At 36.4% G+C, this 22,856-nt stretch overlaps 1 protein-coding gene across 10 annotated transcripts in view; it reads left to right on the top strand.

Annotated features, from left to right (window-relative positions):
* Positions 1-22,856, top strand: part of ROBO1 (roundabout guidance receptor 1) — a 1,209,462-nt gene that overhangs the window by 1,082,377 nt on the left and 104,229 nt on the right. For all 10 annotated transcript variants that reach the window (XM_019661598.1, XM_019661595.1, XM_019661596.1 and 7 more), the window contains 3 exons: positions 11,940-12,060; positions 12,428-12,566; positions 14,895-15,022. In XM_019661598.1, coding sequence (XP_019517143.1) covers positions 11,940-12,060; positions 12,428-12,566; positions 14,895-15,022 — 388 coding nt within the window. The remainder of the gene's footprint in view (positions 1-11,939; positions 12,061-12,427; positions 12,567-14,894; positions 15,023-22,856) is intronic.

Raw genomic sequence — 22,856 nt, 5'->3', positions numbered from 1 at the left:
TACTCAATTTGCATAAATTCATTCTCAATTTCTGAATTCAAGACCCTTGCATACTCAACCTCGATTTTACTTTGTTATGGTTATATGTCTTCTTTAGAATATAAGTGAATTGAAATTTCAAGAGTAAGAAATTATACACAGTGTCTGGAAAAGGTATTATCTTAGCAAGGCATTTGGTAGTGAGAAAAATTCTCATACAGGACCCAAACTATAGAGAAGAACCAAGCATAAGAATCCTTGAAGAGAAAAAGGGATTTACTGTTTGAAAAGTATTGTCAGCTGGTGCACTTGTAACTTGAAAGAGCCAAGTGTTTGAAAATGAGCCTTTCTCCCCTCAAATGCTATGAGCATTTATCATCTTTATTTCTAAGATATAGTCATAATTCCTCCGTAGATTTTTATTTCAGGCTGTCCTAACACTGACTGTATGTAAATTCAGAATTATAGCCAGATGGTTGGATGAGGTGATAAAAAGCAAACCTGGTTTTGCAGGAAATGAAAATTGCCCATAAGGCTTTGTTTTTACCTTCAAAACAGCAGGACCTTGTTTCATGAGACCTGTGAAGGAACTAATACATTAACTTTAATAGCTATGAGCTAAATTAATTTTTCATATGCATGCAGAATACTACCCTGTCAGACCTAGAATTGTCATAGAGGTAAAAATCAATCAACTTTTTCTTAGGAGATAGATAGCAAAGGCTATTTTCTTCCCAAACCACTCTTTCTATTGCCTCCTTTTTATAGGATTCAGTTTTAGGTCCTGATCTTAATGACTTGGGAACCAAGCACCTGGGGAAATCAGCAAACGCCTCCACTGTTTCATCTGCTCCCCATTTCACCACACTCAGCAGTCTGCCCTGGTTTGGAATACGATAAATTAGAGAGGGCTTTCTTGGTTGATTGCTTTAGGCTCCAAACTGACCAGCTCTACAAAAGGGGCGTCCAAGAGAATCAGCCAAATCCAAGTCAACATAGGGACTTTGAGTCACACGTAAGCAACATAGGTGTGTTTTCAGGAGACTGTGTTTCTTCTTTCTATTGTTTCTGGTTAAAATTGGGATTCATGAAAAGGTCCTCTGGTGATATAAACTAGATAGACAGAAAGGTAATTAGATTTATACCTTCCCAAAGAAAACCATCCTCTTTCTTTAACTGAACTACATCTCTCTGCAGGGTGGCTGCCACTTAACCTGCAATTAGCAATACAGCTCGTCTCAATGTAGCCTCTAATCAAATTATCATAGGTGTGCTTCTGCCGCAGCCCACAGCCAACTACCCATTTATAAATTGCTATGAGGTCGAAATGAGAAGTTTAGTAGGAGAAATAGAAATAACAGAAGTGCAGCTGCCATGGTCCTAAGCAGCAATTCTCCCAGGCCTGTGTTCTCAGCTGGCAGCTCACCAAGCTGTCGAGAGACCCACGTGTCCCACTGGGATAATTGCTATTTCTGCATGAGTCTCTTGTTGCTCCTCTCTGATGATCAAGTGTGTTTAAACTCCTGAATGAAATCATGTTGGGTTTTAAATGGTACTGTAAAGTGTACCAGCAAACAAATGAAATTGGATCACGTGTTCTTGTATGCCTGTAACCCAAAGCAATATGGAACGCCTGTGGAGAGCCTGATTACCAATTGTTCCTCTCAATTCCACTCCTAGGAGAACATTTGGAAGACCTACAACAAGTTGCGGTTTTCTCCTTATAACGCTGTCCCTGTTAATGTCACCAAGTAAAATGTAGAGTGGTCATTTGATTGCTTTCAAGTTGACATTTTCATATATTCTGTACAATGAATATGTACTTACTTGGGCATCCTTTTGTTATTTAAGATTTTTTCTCTTTTTTTTTTTTGGCAAATCTGAAGAACGTTATTTACACTTGAAGCAGGCACTAAGAGTGGAAATGAGCTTTGCATAAGGATGGACAAGTAAATGATTTAGTAACATTCTGGTGGAAATTCTTTACAATGCGATTGAAGTTGGACTAAATTCATTTTTTTTGTAATCTATTTTTTTTTAAAAAAAGGAAATATTAGCATATCATCTATTTTTCTTAGTTTAACCCTTCTTTGGGGTACAGCCACTCTCAGTTTGTGTCACATGTCCATATTGAACTGGTGATGAGCCCATGGCAGCTTTAAATAATAGTGTTTGGATGAGCAGCATGAAAGCAGATCATATGTAATCAAAAGACTTGAGTGGATAATAGTTAAAACAATTCATTCAGTCTTTCTCCTCCTCTGCCCCCTCCCTTTTCCTTTTCTCCTCCTTTTTCTCAGTTTAAAATCTCTGTGAAGCAGAATTAAATAGGAATAGGCAGAGGTGAAAATATTTCAAAGAATTAGTTGAGTGATAGTAGCCTTTATGAAAAGTAGAACTACTAATAAACATCATTAGTCAGGAGGAAGAGTTGTGATTTTGCTGACCCGGCTTATTGTTTATATCTTTATCTGAAATAAAACTTAAGTTTGAGACTTAAATATGAAATAGATACGTGATATTATTATTAAAAACATTACTTTTGTTTGACAATATTAATACAAATAAAGAATAAAAGATTTCTTGAAATTTGTTCTTAAAAAAGTATTGATGTGACTAGAGTAGTAGATATAAGTTGTTTTATATCAATGATTTTCGATAACGAAAATTTATCAAAAATTTAAATTTTTATCTGATTACCAAGCACATTAAAATTTAGGTTCCAAAGAATGAAACTACACAATTATTAATGTGTATATTCAGAAATATGAAGTACCTCGTGTGATATTAAACCATAATTAGTAAAATCTGAAATTATTTAATTTTAGACATGGCTTCTTTATTAACTATTCTTATTGAATTACTTACCCGGGGGTGTGAGCAAGAAATATTGCTAAATAAGAAATGCTGTAATTTCTTTGATGTTGTGTAAGATTTGAACTGTAAGAATTGTCTTTTACTTGGTTAGAATTTTTTTTAGATTGCTATGAGACGTGTATTTTATCTAATCCTATGTCTATCATTTGTAAAAAATAATTATATTACTCTCAGTGGTTTTGTTTACTTTAGAGTGCAATAAAGCATGATTATTTTTAAAAGATACTAGAGTATATGTTAGAAGGCATGCTTTAATCTGAATTGTTTACATTAAACGTTGATAGCGCGCTTGTAGCCAGATTGCAAAGTAATGGGAATTATTTCACTTTCTCCCTCTCTCTGCTCCCTGCTCAAACAAGATATTTTTCTTGGTTTATTTTTGTTGTTGTTGTTGAATTAATGATACATTTTAAAGAAATAAAAGCTGTTATTGTGACTCTTTTTTTACATGTCTCTGTTGAAAGGAGTCCTTAGGGACCATTCAGAACTGTACTGCAGTTTATTTCACCAAGGAGAATGTCTGGGAGCCATGACTGGCCATCTGGATACCTGCATCTCATTGTCATTAAGAAGCCTTAAACCCATGCAAAATACTTCTCCTCGAGTTCACAGCAGCTTGGTATCTGTTCTGTAGGTCAAAGATCTGGGCAGAACTGACAGCACTGCTATGAAGAGGTGTTCTGGCCAAAGAGAGTTAGTGCTGAATCGTTTCAGGGGGATACTCTAGGCTATAAATAAAAACCTCCCATCTCATTTACTTTGTAAAATAGTGTGACACAGTGGTAAAAATCAAGTTTTTTAGAAAAAAAAATAATTTCGAAAGTCTCCTGCTCTAAAAATTATACTCATCATGTTCACCCTGCTTATCAAGCAGGGTTACCATACATGAATATTTCTGAACCTTTAATCTTTTAGAAAATTGTAAAATTTAAATACTGCAGTTTCTCATTGGTATGATGACACCTATGTGTGCAATATATAACATATTTTTCTTTAGCATTCTAAATCATTAGTATTCTTTTAATTCTTTGTTATGGTGTGTTTTTAAAATAGTATTTCTAGTAAGGAGCACAGATTTTGATTGTAAAATCTGTTAAAGGAAATGAGATAAATTATATGACAGTTTGGTGGTTAGCAATCTGAAATCATCTTTGAAGCCCTTAATATAATTAGTGGTTTCGTTTTTGGTCTGCTGCATCCAAGTCACATTAGGTTAATGTAATTAAAAGCAGAAAAGATTTTGTGTAGCCAAACTAGTTAATTAGCCCCAGTTGGGTTAGTATGTTAACCTAGAGGTGTATGGATAACATTGTGGGGGTGATGCCTAAAAAAAAAAAAAAAATTCCTGTGTAACAGATACTGCAAATCATCTGACTTGCTTTAGGGTAGAAAATGAAGACATACCGAGGAGTTCATTTTAAGTTCATCTTTATTTCTGATTTTAAGAACTGATTGCAGGGGAAGCTGTGTACTTCATAGAATAACCAGACAAAAAGTTTGCTTCATTTACTATTTGGAAAAAACGCATGCTTGTTTGTGTGCATAGGAAGGAAACAAACAAACACGCTTTTCTTCTTGTATTCTGGAAATAAGAATTCTGATTGTAATTTTTTCATGCTTACCAGGATTATAAAATGAATCTCTTTACTTTTGGTTGAAAAGCTACATCTTATATCTGATTTTTCTATATCATCTTGTTACTTAGTAAATAATTCAAATAAAGGAGATGAAAGCCTCTAGAAAGGCATTTTAAACTGCTTCAAAAAATTCTTTAACTTCTAGAAGACTTTTTACCCCTAAGGAAAAGAATCGTTTACAGATTCTTAAAGGGAAGATGGTAGTATATAAAAGTCCTATATATCAAACACATTGAGGTGTCCATACCATCACGTCCCTAAAACAGTGGGTTTGTTTTTTTTTTTAATCAGAGGCTGTTGCTAAGAAAAATATGAAGTGTAAAATGTTTGAACGCTTACAACTCTTTACCTCTTCTCTTTTCTCCTCCTCTGCCTCCTTCCCAAAAGGAGGAGCAAGACCACGGGGATCTTTTTTCTGTTTTGTTTTCATCAAGTATGTAGATAGTCCAGACCCCCCTTTAAGCACTGTCTAGAGCTTATGGAAATGCGGGCTTCTAATGTGGTTTACCACTGTGGGCTGGGAAGGTATATGGTAATGAGGAAGTAGGGACCTTTGCTGTGGATTTTTGACACAGGCTAGATGCCAGCATATTGTCTGAAAGTTGAACACGTTCTGCATCTCCACGACCAGGATTATGTTAATTGAAATAGCACTGCTGCAGTGCAGTGTTTAACATTGTGTCTGTTCATTATACAAACTAATTTTTGATAGGTTTACAATTTGGCTGTCGGATCCAGCTGCAGGAAGAGAACTGCCAAGAGAATTTCTTAGCTTGTTTTAAATAATGCTGTTTTCACATTTATTGTGTCTTGTATGTGTTAAACGTATTTTTTCTTTCTAAGTAGAGAGAGGAAACATCCATTTTTGGTTTCCAAAGGGGCACTAAGATTTTGAATGTATAAAGTCACCCTTTACAATCAATATTTTTATATGACTCAACATAATAGATGATGGTTAATAGTTGGTACTGCTTGAAAGCAGGGTTATAGGGTTATAGTACTTTTTTTTTTCTTTTGCGTATTGAAAAGAACAAGCCACCATGCAGTACACATTTGTGACCATAGAGAATATAATTATGGCTTTTGATTAGCTTTGTTTCAATTCAGCCATTGGAATAACACCAAAATCAATTTGAATTTATAGAAATTGAATACTATCATTTTCATCTACTGTTTTTATTTCTTCATTTGCCTTATTTTGTTGCTGTTTTTCTTAATTTTTGTCAATTTCTATCCCTATCAACTCTGTGGAAATAAATTTTTCCAGGTATGGTGAGGCTTGTTTTCAGTCTTCACTTTAAGTTGTTACACCTACTTTGGGATCCTTAATCATTATTGCCAGTAGGTAGAGAATGGAATGTGGTATTTTATAATGAAATTGTCTTATTTATAGGGTGGAAATTGTGTGCTGGGAGCTATACCAATCTGGAAAGTCTAGGCAACAGACTTTCAAATAAAATAAACATTTATTTTTTATTGCATAATTTTAACCCCTCCTCCCTTTTGTCATTTTAATCAAGCATTTATCCTTAGGTCAGGGCCAGGTCTTTAGAACAAAGTTTGTCAACCTTAGCTCTGCTATTGACATTTGGGTGTGATAATTCTTTATTGTGGAGGACTGATGTGCATTGTAGGGTATTTAGCACCCTCCCTGGCCTGAAGCATACCCTTCCCATCTCCCAGTAGTATCAACCAAAACTATCATTGCAAAATATCTCCTGGGAGAGGGAGAGTGATTGCCCCCTTAGGGAATCACTGTTTTGGAGGAAATAAGAAAAACATATTCAGCCTAAGAATTACTTGTTTCTAAGGCTTTCCTGTATCAATGAAAACACACATCAATGGAAGATGTGTTAGTAATATTTTAAATGAAAAGCTTCTGGATGTAGCCTAACAAAAAATTTTGCTTTTTAGTAACCAAATGTCTATGAAATCATTAAATGCATGTGTCATATATAATTATAATATGCAGGCATTTTTCTAAGTGCTTCATATATATCACATGTAATCCTCATAACATCCTTGAGATGTGTTTTAATGTTATTTCCCAATTTAGAGATGGAAAACAGGTACAGAGGAGTCAAACCTTGCCTAAAGCCACACATATATACTGAGAGGCAGTCAGACTCCAGGGCCCATGCTTTCCCATGTGGAGTATCTACTTTTTTTTAAAGATTTTATTGGGGAATTGGGGGAGGGGAACAGCGTTGGGGAATCAGGGAAGGGGAACAGACAAGTTGCTGTCCTTTTGTTCTTCAGTCTAGTTGTGGAGGACGTCACTTCACTGGCCCATGTTGGTATTATCATTGCGCTCTTCCCGAGTGAGGCAGTCACTCGCCAGCCATTGGACGGCCGCTCATGGCGGCTCTTGGCAGCTCTCGGGGCCGCTGGCCACTCATGCTGGCTGCTGGCCACTCAAGGTAGCTCACGGCAGCCCCACTGCAGCGTACACCATCGCGGGCGACTCATGGCAGCTCAGCTGCATCTTAGCTGTAGAGGGCACAGCGTCACTGACCCTTATTGTGGAATCCGAACCGGGGCCCTGCTGCTCAGAGCTGGCGGCCCAAGTCAACTCCTAACCAATGCGCCACTCAGCCAGCCCTGGAGTATCTACTTTTGATCAACTTAAAAGATTATCTGGGATTTAGAAATATTTATAAAAAAAAAAGTTTGTATATATTTTGATTTTAAGTTTTGTTCTGACCTAGATAATGTTGGTAAAGAATACTTTGAGTGGAAAAATGAAGGTACAATTTAGTTGATTTTACTTAACCATGAATGATTTATATCTATGCTATTGTTACCCCCAAAAAATGCATTTTCTCATTAAAATGTTTTCTAAGCTCAATTTTTATTTTCAGGCCTCAATAGCTATATTAATTGTTTTTCATTAATTCAGAAATTGTATATAAGCAAACAGACCTAATAAATGCATGTTTTTAGTCATATTATGATACTAATGAAAAAAACTCAAGATGCCTGATTCATTAAAAATGTTTTTTTGTAGAAAAAAATTGCCATAGTAGTCCATACTGTTATAATTTGTTTACTTACAAAGGACCGATAAAATATTTTGTAAATTGCCTGGTGACTTACTTTTAATTTGTACATTAGATGTGATTTAGCAAAAAAGTATGTAAAATGAATTTTTATAAGACAATAATAATTTTCCTATTTATGTTTAGAGCCAAAGCATAGCTGTGCATTCACATAGCATAAGTCCTCCTGGTAGACTGAGTTAGAAAGTGTTTCCAAGATAAGCCAAGTATAATACATGGTTGAAGGTATAATAATAGGGTGTGTACAACCTCCTCTTTAGGACTTTATAGCTTTCTTTGAATTTTTACTTCACCTCAGTTATTGTTTCCTTCCATTCATCTCAACATTGGAATTTTTCCATGTCTGAGAATCTCCTGGCAGTCTCCTCATAACTCTTATTAACTGAATTTCCCTCCTCCATTATACAGATTCTTTCAAAATATAATAGCATTGGACTGTAATATATAATGTTAATCAGTGCCCCATGTGTGCATAAGCAAGTTGATTTAAAACTCTACATTCCCAAGTGCTTAAGATTTGTAAAAGTAAATACTGTGTTATACTGAAACTGTAAAAGGAAACCTGTACTGTTCAAAATTATTTGTTTTATCATTGTTTCACTCTTATTTTTCTACATATTTGAGTATCTTTTAAAATTATTCTTAAAGCCTTATATTTTATTGTAGATATAAATCACTGACCTAGCTTTTAGAACACAAAAGAATATCAAAGCATGTATTTACTTTCTCTTATTTTGCTATAAAATTTATTAATGTGCAATCCATTCAGAAATTAACTGAACACCTAAATATGCAAGAACATTCAAGGTTAGCTTCTGAGGCATAGGAGAGACTGAGTATCTTGTCCCAAGTTAGAGAACCGATAAAGGAACATATAGGACCACATCTTAGATCACCAAATTTCCATATCAGGAGTAGAATATGTTACCTTTTCTGCTGGAATTATTTTGTTTCCTTAAGATTTTGGAAATGTTTATGTGAGTGTTTCAAAATAAATACATGGTGAAAGGTTACAACAAATGTTCTTGATTATGATACTCAAATTTTCTGAACCTCAGGAATTCAAGTTTATTAAACTCAAGTTTATTAAACAGCAATTATGATAACAGCTCTGGGCTATGCATTTTTTGTCATTTATGCATCTCATGTAGTCAAAAACACTTATCTTGTTTAAAATCTTATCTCTGTTCCAAATTGCTGTGTGACATTGGGCAAGTCACTTTCCTTCCATAAAAATACTTACTATTTACTGGGCATTGTGACAGGTCCCGGGAATATAAAGAGGAATGAGATATACTCCTCGGCCTCAGAGTTCACAGTCAGGGAGGAATTCTGATAATTAAAAGTGTAATTAAAACATATTGTGATGGACTGGCTGAGTGGCGCGTTGGTTAAGAGCTGGCTTGGGACGCCAGCTCTGAGCAGCAGGGCCCCAGTTTGGATCTCACTTGAGGGCCAGTGACACTGCCCTCTACAGCTAAGATGGTGAACAACAGCTCGACCTGGAGCTGGGCTGCTGTGAGTGCCAGTGACGGTGTAGGCTGCAGCCCCTGCTGCAGTGGGCTGCCATAAGCTACCATGTGTGGCCGGGCAGAGGCTGGCGACCGATCTGCCTCACCCAAGAAATGCGCAATGATAATACCAACATAGGCCAGTGAATCAACGTCCTCCACAACTAGACTAAAGAACAAAAGGACAGCAACTTGTCCTTGTTCCCCTTCCCCCAATTCCCCAACGCTGTTCCCCTCCCCCAATTCCCCAATAAAATCTTAAAAAAAAAAAAGAAATGTGTCTACACTTTAAAAAACAACAACATTTTGTGATGATGGGTGTAACAGAGATATGTGGGAAGCGAGGTAATACTTTTCTGAGCTGCTTGTCCCATAAGTGAAAAATGAAGTTATAACACTTTCCCCTTACACTCTTACAGCAGGGTTATGCTAAAGACTAACATTTAGATGATAAATTCATGCAAAAGCAACTTTGTAAAACATAAAATAGGTAGCACTGTGATCCAATAGCCTTAAGGCTGGGTATACATCGTTTTAGGAATCCCACTTTGAGACCTTCTAAGGAGATCATTGCATATGTGAGAAGAGATATCTGCAAAAGGATGCAGATGTCAGTGCTGTTTATAAGAGGAAAAAATGAAATACTTTAAACATCTATCAATAAGGAAATACTTGGTTAAAATATAGTAAATTCGTATTTTATAATGGAATACTCCGTAGTCATTAAAATTGATGCTGAGGCTCTACATACAGTTTCTTCAACATGTAAAATGTAAAACTATCCTCAATATATTACTGAGTTGAATATTCAGGTTCCCGAAGAGCATAGATCACATGATTCTACTTTATCTATATCCATATATTGAGAAGGTGGGGGAGGAAAGAGGACAGAGGAATGCTCACGAAGTGTTGACTGTAGTTAACTTTTGGAAGATGTTTTTTCACGTAACGTTCATTGCTTTGTATTATTGTATTTGTATTTGAAATTTTAGGTTAGTAGATATGAAAACAATACAACTATTATTTTATAAACTTTTACATACCTTTATAGGAATGCTTCATTGGATAGCAGACTAGATTTTGTCTATAAAAGCAGTTTGCATTCAACAAAAATGTTTTGCATGACAACCGTGTGCAGGCATAACTCTCATCATGAACGATACAGATACAAGTCCCTGGATGGTTTTTATAATGGTACCTAGAGAATCATGATCATTTTCTAAGTAAAACAATATCAAGTTACACAAAAATTAAAACTACTCTGTTAATATTTCTTTTGCTCAAGTACATAAAGACTTGATCCTAATATCTAGTTTTGGGTGTCTAGCTTGAAATAAGGCCAGTTAGGCATTCCAAAAGAGTATGGCCTCACCTTTATAAAGTAGTAGTTTCAATAAACTCCTAGCGTAGGAAAAATAATTCTGTTTGAATGGTTTCATCCCTCTCCCCTCATTTCCTTCCTTTTTTTCTTTCTTTTTTTTTTTTTTTTAAAGATTTTATTGGGGAATTGGGAGAGGGCAACAGCATTGAGGAATCGGGGAAGGGGAACAGACAAGTTGCTGTCCTTTTGTTCTTCAGTCTAGTTGTGGAGGACGTTACTTCAGTGGCCCGTGTTGGTATTATCATTGTGCTCTTCCCAGGTGAGGAGATTGGTCGCCAGCCACTGGACGGTCGCTCACAGTGGCTCTTGGCAGCCCACGCCGTCTGCCAGCCATTCATGGTAGCTATGGCAGCCCCATTGCAGCCTACGCTGTCACTGGCGACTCAGGGCAGCCCAACTCCAGGTTGAGCTGTTGTTCACCATCTTAGCTGTAGAGGGCACAGTATCACTGGCCCTCATGTGGGATCTGAACCAGGACCCTGCTGGTCTGAGCTGGCTTCCCAAGCCAACTCTTAACCAACGCGCCACTCGGCCGACCCTTCATTTTTTCTTTCAATCTTTCTTTCTTTTCTCCTTTGTTTAGTTGATGCACAATACAGAATAACTGTGAGGTCAAAACTTTCAGGAGTAAACATTCTGGAAGTTATTCCTGACAAAAAGTTTTTACGGTTAAGAGCATTATAGCTTTTCATGGGCAATTGGACTCAGTTCCCACCTAAAGCATATTAAATTAAGTAAAGATAGTTCAGTTTCCACATCCCATTCTTAATCCATGGTTTGCTTCAGCCTATATATTGTGCTGGGAGTCTGCTTACATTTATAATTAATTCTTCAAATAATTAAATGTTCAAGAGTGTACCAGAATGACTTTCCAGATGATTTGTTGGGGTCAGTTCAGGCTCCGCCTCCTAAGTCCCTATGAAACTTATTGGGCAGCAGCAACACCTATGTTTTTTAGGACATATCAGGTCCTTTAATGTTTTGGCAATTAAGATATATTCCCTTAAAGCAACTCTGGCAAATTTAGTAATTAGAGATATTTCAATTTCCATATCTTATAATACTAGAATATGCTTCCTTGTAGCTAATATGTATTTATGTATTAATTATAATCATATGGCATTAAGACTTTCCTATTTCTTTTTTCCGCTCGCTAACCAAATTATTCATGCAATATTTTTTGGGGGGGTTCTTATGTAACTAAATAATATGAAAGAACTTGGCCACTTTGGAACACAAATTTCTAGTTATATAGAATATAACAACTTTATATGAAATGTAGGTAAGTAGAAATGTTTGCCTCTTCTATGTTGTACCTTTGGAATAAATTATGTTTAAAGTTACTACCTATAAATATAGCAAATATGACACATCAACTTTGTGATATAATTATTCTTTGTATGCTCAGAAAGTAGTCTTCACTTAGGAAGACCTGTTATGTAAAAATAGCTAGAGCAATTTTAATAGTATGCATGTGAATTTTTTTTTTTTAAAGATACGAGGAGGCAAGCTCATGATTACTTACACTCGCAAAAGTGATGCTGGAAAATATGTTTGTGTTGGTACCAACATGGTGGGGGAACGTGAGAGTGAAGTGGCAGAGCTAACTGTACTAGGTAAGTGCAATTTTTCTCATCTGCTCACTGTAAAGCTTGTTTCTTATTACTGTTTATTTAGTATCTTCATACAAGGGAAAAAGAAATGACCTTTCTGGAAGGCTAACCAACATTTTTTGGGGGAGGGGGATGGGAAGAGCAGAGAAGGAATCAGTAAAGCAGCCTGGGACAAAGCAGCCAAGACATAGGAGGAAAACTGGCAGGAAACACTGAACCTCGGGCGGAGCTTTTAGAAGTAGGGAACTCTGTATAATAATTCTCTAAATAGTATTTTATATTATAAATCTGTTCTGCCTGAACATGGAAAATAGTTTTTAGTTTTTAGTTTATCTTTATTTTTTCTTGAAATGGCTTTTTCTACTTTTAGAGAGACCATCATTTGTGAAGAGACCCAGTAACTTGGCAGTCACTGTGGACGACAGTGCGGAATTTAAATGTGAGGCGCGAGGTGACCCTGTGCCTACGGTACGATGGAGAAAAGATGATGGAGAGCTGCCCAAATCCAGGTATGGATCAGAATTTAATGATGGGATTGATTCACTCAGAATGTTCTACAGGTCTCTTCAGACCACTGTTCCCGTATGTATCATTAGAGTGGTCGACTCCAGGCTTCTTGGTCAGGGACCAGACGCAGTACTAGAGGTAATTAGAGTCAGGAGGTTGTCTTGCTTCCTCTGAGGGCTTCAGATAAGAATTATAGACTCATGACCCAGGCTGGCCCAAGGAACCCTTGTAAAATGTGATATGCCTTAAACAGGTTTCTCTTTTGTTCAACCAGACAACAGTTAATACCAATTTTTTTCATATGGGAGTTGGTAGGGAAAGGAAGAGAGATACAGCATTACAATTATAGCTATGAACCAATTAAAAGGTGGACTTCCTTGTCTTAGCTCCAGCATCACCAGGGAATAGTGGAAGAGGTCAGAGCTTCTTGATATCTGTCAAGTCCTTAAATTGTTGAGGAGCAGAGATACACTTAGAGCCTTAGGGAAGGAGGCAATGAAATGAAGCTTTTAGACATTGTCTTTAGGCTGTGTATGCCAGTGTGCCTGTTCCTTCAGCAAGCATGTGGTGAGCCCCTGCTAGGCGTGGGGATGAGAGCAGTGGCAGAGACACACTTCAGACATACTTTCTGCTTGCAATGAGCTCACAGAGGGAGACATGTGGATAGATACAGAATAAAGCAGCAAACCTTTTGGTCATGTAAAGTTAGACCTGTGGAAGCAGGGAATCAGGAGGGAATTCTCAAAGGGAAGTAACATGTGAGTAGCAATGCCTTGAAAACAATGTTTTCTTATCGATTTGATAAGCAAGAAAGAGGAGAAGAGTATTCTAGGAAAAGAGACATCACAACATGCAAATCTGAGAAAGAACATCCTTTTAATGGTGGAGAGTTTCGCATGGTTAGCTCATAGGGCATGTGGCAAGCAGTTAAGGGACATCACGTTAGAAATACTGAGGCCCAGGGGCAGCCGGTTAGCTCAGGTGGCTAGAGCACAGACTCACAACACCAAGGTTGCGGGTTCGAGCCCCACATGGGCCAAGGATCTGCACCCTCCATAACTAGATTGAAACAACTACTTAACTTGGAGTTGATGGCTCCTGGAAAAACACTGTTCCCCCATAAAATTTCTTTTAAAAAAAAGAACGAAAGAAATACTGAGATCCAATGATCAGGGGCTTGTATTAATAGACTGAAGAATTTTGAATTATGTTGTGTGCACACTGATGAGACAAGAGAGAATACTAGGAATAGGATTACTTTTCAGAGAAGTAATTTTTTTTAGCACTATGAATATTACATTAATGTGGGGAGAAGCTGGTGTCAGGATCCATGGTTGTTGTACATGTAAGTGATGTGAATTGCCTGAACTGAGAGGTGAAATGGAGATAGGGGTCCATAGTGACAAGAAATTTCTGAAACTGAATCGAGGATTTGGATGATTTGTTAGATATGGGGAGCTGGTAAAAGAAGACGGGTAGATTATGTTAGGAGAAGGAGTTTGTTTATGTGATAGGATAAGAAAAGAGAGTTGCATTTAACAAATTAAATACTAAGTACCTGTGGGATACAATGTCTCATTATATTTATCAGTTGGAATTATGAATTTAGAACTTAGATGAAATAGGCGTTTATATAGTGGCGATCACTATATAAACTATAATAGATAATTTTGGGTTGCTGGAAAAGTCATGACGCATTTTTGCAATGAAAAACATAGAAAAAATATGTCATGACTTTTCCGACAACCCAATGTAATGCAGAGATATTATATAGAGTAAAAGAGGGTTAAAGTGCAGCTTCAAGGAGAACCCAACATTTAAGGGGAGGGAAGATAAGGTAAGGCAAGTGAACATTAGAATGAGACTGTCTGCATTCAAATATCAACTCTGCTGCTAAACTATTGTAACTGAGGACCAATACCAGGTTCCTTATCTTTCTGTGCCTCAGTTGTCTCATCTGCAAAATGGAGATGAACATAATAACTTCATACAATGGTTATATGAATTTTAAAAGATAAAATCTGTAAAACACTTAAAGTCTGGCATATAATAATTGAATGGCCCCTGTCTTTTCATTTTAGTATGAGTACAGTAGCTTGAGGAAATATGTGCCAATTTCCCCAAATAGTTTTTTAAAAAGTAGTTTAATATTTTAGTCCTCGTAAATGTAAAAACAAGATATTTTCTGTGTGCTGACTTTTACCTGTTGTTTTAAATTTCCTGAAGAGAATGTTGCATGTGATTTGATGCCTTGATGTGTCTTATTTGTAAAGATGAAATCTTTTAAACGGAAAGCCACTTAATTGTGCTTTCTTCTGTTATGTCACTAGATATGAAATCAGAGATGATCATACCTTGAAAATCCGGAAGGTGATGGCTGGTGACATGGGGTCATATACTTGTGTTGCAGAAAATATGGTTGGAAAAGCTGAAGCATCTGCTACTTTGACTGTCCAAGGTAAGGTTTGGGGAACATTTTCCCGTGGTAATTTTATTATAATGTTGATATTTGAAGAAAATGTTATTTTTTAGAGTAGTCTATATTAACTATAGGCTTTAAAGAGTGCTTGAAATATTTTATTTCAAATATATTTTAAGGAAATTGTTTTTTTGCCTATGGGAGCTCCATAAGTGTTTGTTATAGGAAATTAAATTAAATTTTCAGGATTATAGAGAGTTCTGTCTTGGTCAAGTAGAGGAGGAGAATCTGCTATAATCTCTGGATCTTCAAACATAGATCTCGTCTAATCGCTTAGTTAAATAACAGCAATTGCCAAAAACCTCTGTCTTTGAACACAAGCAAATCTACCATTCCTTTAGATCCTGCACATTCGAGGATCTGTATAATTCAGGACATAAAAGTGAGAAAATTCTATTCACCTCTAGAATGTAAGATCCATCCATAGAACAGGGAGTTTTGCAATATTTTTCTGTGGACACACTACCTGTGGCATAACAGGCACTTAATACATTGAATGAATTGCATTTGTATGCTGCCAATTTTGATAAAGATTTATTATTTGGTGTTACATGAGCCAAAATGGATGCCATCGTCTACAGCTACAAATTTTTGAATGTCAGTGTCATGTCTTAAACTGATATGCAGAAATGGTTTGGTCACCTCCTTTGTATCCATAATCCAGATGTTTTTCATTCTCATAATCCCTTTTCTCCTTTCTCCATGATGTCATACTGATTATTTCTTACTATGTCTCATTTGAGAATTTGCTCTCATTTTTTTTTTCCTTTTTAGGGACAAATTGTTTATTGTGGAATTTGAGAGACAGTGACCTTTAAAAAACATTATGTTGGTGAAAAAATTCCCCTATTTTGACAAGTATATAGAGTAAACAGGGATCTTGGCCATAAACCACTTAGCCTGTTTCTTGGCCTGACATTAGCAGCACTTGGTGCCGTAATCTTTCCTGAGCACTGTCTCCTCTAAGGCTATTTATTATGAAGAAAAAGGTGGCTTTTGAGGGAGTGCTTCTACCGTGGGCTTTCTACAAAGGAGCCTTGTGGGCTTTTTACAGTAGAAAAAAGAAATAAAGAATAAAGAATATTTCCTTCCTGTCTCTAAAGCCATTATGCCCCACTTTGGGGTTTTTAGCTGAACCTCATAAAAACAAAAGAAAAAAAAAGAAAAGAAAAGATCAAGAACAAACATTGAATTTCTAAGACCTAGACTGCTTCTCTTTAATCTAAGTTAGACTTGAACTCCACGTAAGGCTAAAACTGTAAGAAAAGAAAACCCCTTTACATTTAGAGAAAGCATAAATTTACGAGATGTCAAATCCAAGTTCAAAAGCCCTCCAGAGGGAGTGAAAGTAGCCCAGGATGAATACAAGACATGAAAAGGTGTGTCTATCTCCAGGCAATTGTGGCAGGGAGGTTGATTGTCCATCACATTAGTCAGAGAGATGTAGTGTTTCACTTTATGTTTTAAAGTCCTTTACCTTGGGAGTCCAATGCTTTTATAAATAATAGCCATGCTGCTGTGTCTACAGTAGACATTGAAATCCAAATAGAGTCTCTCCATGCAATTTTAAACTCAATTCCAAAGCTAATTCAGCCTTAAGTTTTCCATATGGAATTCCTGCTCCCTAAGCTTGCATTTCAATGGAAATTGGGTCCAAATGATCAAATCCAGAAAATACTCAAGGAATTTAGTTCTTATTCCCACCGTGCTGGGTTTCTATAAACTTATGAGAGATCTGTATATAGTTGAGAAGGTATTTTAATCAAATATTAAAATATGCATACTAACATCACTGTTAAAATACCTTGAACATGCTATAATAATATACACAATATGTCAAAGAAAGGAATATGATTTCCAACTGTAAAAGATAACAACAAAAATAACAGGGAACCTTTCAAAGGAAACTTGAGGAGGTATGTGTTTTTTTCTTCATTTGAGATTAAATGGAGAAAAAAATACTAGTTACTACAAAGGAAAACTAATCAGAAATGAATCCACTTGACAGCAGGAAACAATTATAACAAGAAATTCAGTAGTGTACTTGTTTTTGATTTCTGCATTTTATTTGTGATTCATTTTTAGAAGGCACTATTTGAGTCAGTATGGGATTGGAAATAATCTTTTTTCCCTCATTCCTCATACAATGAATATTTAGTTTTGAGAGTTGATGTTGGGCAACAAAACGCTGTGCTCCAGGTAGGAGTTATGAGATACTCGTAAAACTCTCTTAAATAAAGGTGACTGATTTTTCACCCACAATACAGACATAATTATTTCCAACATTTAAAAAAGAATAATTCGAGGATTACTTCTTTTTATTTTCCTTTTTTTTTTTTCAAATCCCTCTACTTTTTTTGAAGACTCTATCTGTATGTATTGCCTTAAATATTACTTCCTAAACTCTAAGGATTTATTTGTTGTTTTACTTGTATAGTATGTACAGTGCTTAGCTTGGTACTGGGCATCTAGTAGGCACTTTATCTAATTAATACTTGTTATAATGTGAAATCTGAATATAGACTCCCAACTTCTGCTTGAGTGGTAGAAATATCACACATATGTCCCCGGGAAAATTCAAGTCCTTTCTGGTGGCTTTGATCTTGCCAGCCAACAGTAGTTTCAATGGATGGAATTTGAATAGATTGTCATCTGTGAGGGCTGCCTGGTGGTCTGGGTTGGAAAGGGAGCAATGTAAAGCCCAGGACCAGGCAGAGTGCGCCAGACTTACGTGAAGTTTGTTACCTAAACTTAAATGCCAAAACTTGTCTGAAGCTTGGTAAATATACAGGTTATCCGGCATGTGCTGGAAGCCCCTGATTTTAGGATATCTGAATTGGGGCCCGGAAATGTGTTTTTATTGTTATGTTTTTAAACAAGTAAGTTCCTGAATCCCTGGATTGAGGAGCTAGCTACCTTATGAACTGATAGAAAGAAGAAAGGGCTTGAACACGTTTCTTTAGAGTTGGGGAATTACCAGAGCTGGAAAAAGTGTGTTACAAAGAATAACGTGGCCCAGAGCATAGACATTGGAGTCAGACAGAATTTAGTTGAATTCTGTCTATGTCGTTTACCAGCTGTGTGACCCAGAAAAGGATATTTAGGATAAAAGGATAAAAAGCCTCAGTTTCCCCATGTATAAAATGGGTATAGGTATGGAAATACAAACCTCACAGGATTTTTATAAGGTTTCAATTACATATATATATATATATATATATATGTTTAACGTATTGTCTTTTACAGAGTAAATGTTTTGTAAATAAGGAGCATTACATTCATATTAGTGTTATTATTATTGATAGCCTTATTGCTTAATTTTAATAACTATTGGTTATTTAGTAAACAAAAATAATAATGTTCAGATAATTCTAGACAGATCATTCTTCCTCTGCTATTGTGAATGAAAAATCTAAAATACTACTATAGACATGGTGATTTATTATGTAACATTCCTTAAAGCTCTTCTCAAATATAAAACATTAAATTTTCATTAAAAAAAACACCTTATTATCTTTTATAGTAAATGTGTTGGACCTTGTTATTGCTGCTAAAGCTAGACTTATGCGGAAGTTTTGTAAAATAACTGGATAAATTAATGAAAATTATGACCATTTGGAAATAGAAATGATGACATTATATGTGCAATGGAAAAATTTTCAGCAGAGGATATTTGACCTCAATTCTGATTCCCTTGCCTCTAAGAGTGACTGTTCTCCAATTTGGAGTCTCAGCATTTCAGGTTACCTTTCTATAAATTAGGGATATTTCGTGGTTGTTTATTCTAAGACTAGTAAGATTATCCATGAGCAAATATACTCAAAAACTGCTTCTTCTCCTTCGTGACCACTTGGAAGCTTCAATTAAACACCCCAAGTTAGGAGTAAAATATGAGGTCACACCCTGTTGATTGCAAGTCACTGTACCCCTAAAACCAACACCACATATGTATCTCACGTAACATTGGTTGGATTACTTCTTCTTGGGCAGCAGAATGTGAAAGCCACTGAACCAAATCTAAATATTGATTAATTTTTATAATATAAAATATTTTATTTCACTTGGAAAAGAGGTAAATTGTAGTAAATCTTGGTGCTACTAGGAAGTTTCTGATTAAAAATATGAGCATCCGTGCCTCTGTAAAAATGTTAGTCAATAAAAAGAATATCCAAATTCCTTTCACTTGCGTGTCACAGATTTTGGTGTATCAGGGAAATGAATTATCAGCATGAGACTCAAAGGCTCTGCAGTAATTTGACCTATTGAAAAATAATTAACGTGTATTGCATGACCAATAAAAAACGGTGAGGTAATGCTGTTTGGAATCATTACAACAGAAAAAGCGTTTCTCCTTAACTCTCAGTTAAACAGAAAATTCAGTTAACCTGAACTTTGTATTCTGTCATTTTCTGGAATAATCAAAGGTTTATTACCTATAAATTTAAGCCATCATGTTGTATTTATGGTTCATGTTTGTCTGTTGCCGTTTTTCCTCCACACGTTTAACATCTATACACCTCCCGAAGAATTCTCTTTGTGAGCATGAATTACACAAACAAAATCAGGCATCTTTTTAAAGACATGTTGACTCAAGTTTGATTTATTCCACTGTTATAGTTGCACTTTAATGTCTCATTTTGACAAGTGTTAGGATTGCTGCCTCTGTCTTGGAAGGAAAGAATTATCTTCTGAGCTCGTGTTTCATATTGCATAATGGCCTCATCTTTTAAGGAAAAAGGAGATATTCTATGGTATTTATAACCATTTCATAGGTTGTGACATACCTATAAAATATAAACTCTAACCAGAACAAAATAGATGCATAGAGGCGCCCTGCCAGGTTTTTAAACAGTGTGCCATTGAAACTGCTAAAATTTATGCCTCCGCTTGGTGTTCCAAGAATGGCCGCAGGTTTGTTTTATATTTTATTATCTTAATCTAAACCGATTAGGCCTTTATTAAATGCTTGCCATGTGGGCCTTGGGGTTCTTGGAATCCCGATAGCCAACTTAATTTTTTTTACATGTTTTTATTTTGAACCAATTCATGGTTAATTTAAAAAGTGTTTTTTTGGTTTGTTTTTTTTTCTGTTGGATGAAGGTAGCTTTTAAGAAAGGCACAGTGGATGCAGCTTCAAAACAAAAGAAAAATAAAGGAAGAAAAATAATTTTATTGACTATAGTATTAATAACAAACCCTTTAGATTAGGAATTACCTACTTACGATGCCCATGATGTCGATAGCTTTTTAAATAATTCAATTTTGAGGAGTGATATCCCCAAAGAAAGATAGAAGATAAGGCCACATACAGTTTAAACTCCAAATTTCTCCCATTTCCAAGTTTGTCTTCCGCCTCTAAGATTTCTTACAGCTCTTTGCCTCTTCAAGGGTATTCATTGCTTAAACAAGGCAAAGTAGATGGTATTATGAATCTTTCCACTCCCTTTGCAACTTGACAGATAAAGCCACTCTTATTACTGTTACAAGTTCATGTCCAAAGTAAATTTGCAGCTCTCTATCACCAGAGTGATCTGTTTCCATTGCTGCATTTGTCACTGGAAACCAAAGTGCAAATGGACTTCCAAACACCAGCCATTTCCTAAGCACTGCCATTTTATCTTCACTGAGTTGAACCATTAAGAAACATACTATCCCATTTTTGTTTGTCTCTCTTAGGACAGGAACTAAAAGACGTTGAGTCCTCCCCATTCCCTTTAGCCCTGAGTGCCGGGCCGGTTACACACAGAAAGATGGACATTTAGATCTTAGGTCACACACCAATGCACTCCTCTCCAAGCTTCTCACAGGGACCAGTTATTCTTTGAACCTCAAGAAACAGTTGCTTTTCTGCCCTTTCAGCAACCGCTCTGTTAAAAGAAAAGGCAGATGCCAAACATCTCTGAACCAGGTGATGCTCTGCTACCAGAAAAGTAGGAATTCTGTGAAATTCCAGCGTTTTGTTCATAAGTGCTTGTCCATTGTTCTTCCCTTGATGTGAAATTACTTCCATCTCTCAATTTCATGACTTGTTTTATTTCTTAAATTATAAAATACTGTATTATGAGTCATGTTGCTATCTCTTTAAATTGGATCCTTGGCGTATAATAGGAATGTTCAAATGAATCATCCAAAGGATACGCATTCTCTTCTGTTCTAAAGAATTGTTATTTTGCCTGGCGCTTCCCATAAGCATTTGTGCCTACTCTGCAAGGAAGGGACACAGCTCCTCCTCATTAGGACTAATTAAACACTGACAGCTTCCGAAAGACTGAGCCTTGGAGTCTGAGATTGACACAGACCAGGGAGACACAAAGGTAGCGAAACAGACTCGTGCTGTCTTTTGGCTGACTTAATTGCTACTAATGGGTTGCTTTCTAGCGCTTCTCTCTCCTTTCTGCTCGTGAACTGCATGCTTCCAACGAGAAGTTTTGCTGAAATATCTCAAGCACTGAAGTTTATAATTGATCCTTCCTTAAGTGATGTCCCAGTGAACTAGAATTTGAACGGTAGTTAGAACTTTCAGTAAAACAAGAAACAGTTATTGGAGGTCTGACTAAGCTTTTAGGTTTCTACTCACCCAGAGTGTGATTATTAATTCACAGGAATAGTGATGCAGCGAAAATGGGAGCAGACAAGGCATCAAAAACCGGAATCTCTCGTATTCTCTATTCAGGTGAAGACAGATACACGCCAGTCGATAACTGGGGAGCTGATGGGGTCACACTTTACTCTCTCATTTCTCTTACCATTGCTTTAATTCAGGCCTTTACTGTCTAACAATGAAACTGTTTTCCTCTAACCAGTTGCCTGGCCTCCAGCTTGCCCCATAGAATCCATTCTCCACACAACACATTCATGTACCTAAAAGACACATCTAGTTATATTAGTTCCATCCGTAAAACATTGCCATGGTTCCTATCTCTCCAGGATAATATCCAAAATACGCAGTAGTGCTCTGCCTGACTACCTAGCCCCCTCTCTTGCTACTCACTTCAGCCTAGTATTACTGTATTATTCATACATTTTTTCCATGCACATACTATGAAGCTTACCTCTGGGCTTTTCTTCACATTTGCCCCTTGGCTAAAATGCCCTCTACCTACCCATCTTTGACTTGCTAATTACTCCTATCCTTGGACTCAGCACAGATAGGCATCCTTTAGGAAGCTCTGCAGACAGTCCCCACCCCAGTACGGGTTAGGGATCTCCCATTCATGGATCCATTGGATACTATTGGCACCCTTATTGCACTTCAATGTCTGCCCCACCTGACGATGAGTTCCTTAGAGGCACACTTTGGTTTTGGTTGTTGTCTTTTGCGTTTGTTTGTTTTTGCCTTCTTAGTCTCGTTGCTTGCTACAGTCTCAGGGGCGTCCTTAGTACTCATATGTAATTTTCTGTATGAGTGAATCAGGGCTGCCCTGATACATGCCAACTGTGGGATCCTGGGCAAGTCACTTAACTGCTCTGAGTTTCAATGTTCTCATCTGTTAAAAAAAATGAATGTCCATATAATATAAACATCCACGAGTTGATATGAAATAAAATAATAAACACAATAATTTTATGTTCTCATAAAAGTAGTGTGTGGATTATAAAATGCTTATGCAAAAGCAATTGTTGCTAAGAATGTTTTTCTCATCAGCCTCTTCCAAAACAATGAAAAATCCATCAGATTCCCAATAAGTTATTTTGTCCATAGAGATGTATGTATTTATTTATTGATAACAGGTTAATGTAGACTGGTAATTGTTTTACTTTTTTCAAAGATAATTTTCTGTGACTACTTGATATTGAGTCTACCTTTGAAAAT

Source organism: Hipposideros armiger, unplaced genomic scaffold (assembly GCF_001890085.2).
Source record: "Hipposideros armiger isolate ML-2016 unplaced genomic scaffold, ASM189008v1 scaffold_355, whole genome shotgun sequence".
NCBI lineage: Eukaryota > Metazoa > Chordata > Mammalia > Chiroptera > Hipposideridae > Hipposideros > Hipposideros armiger.
This window is presented reverse-complemented; position numbering and strand designations above follow the sequence as displayed.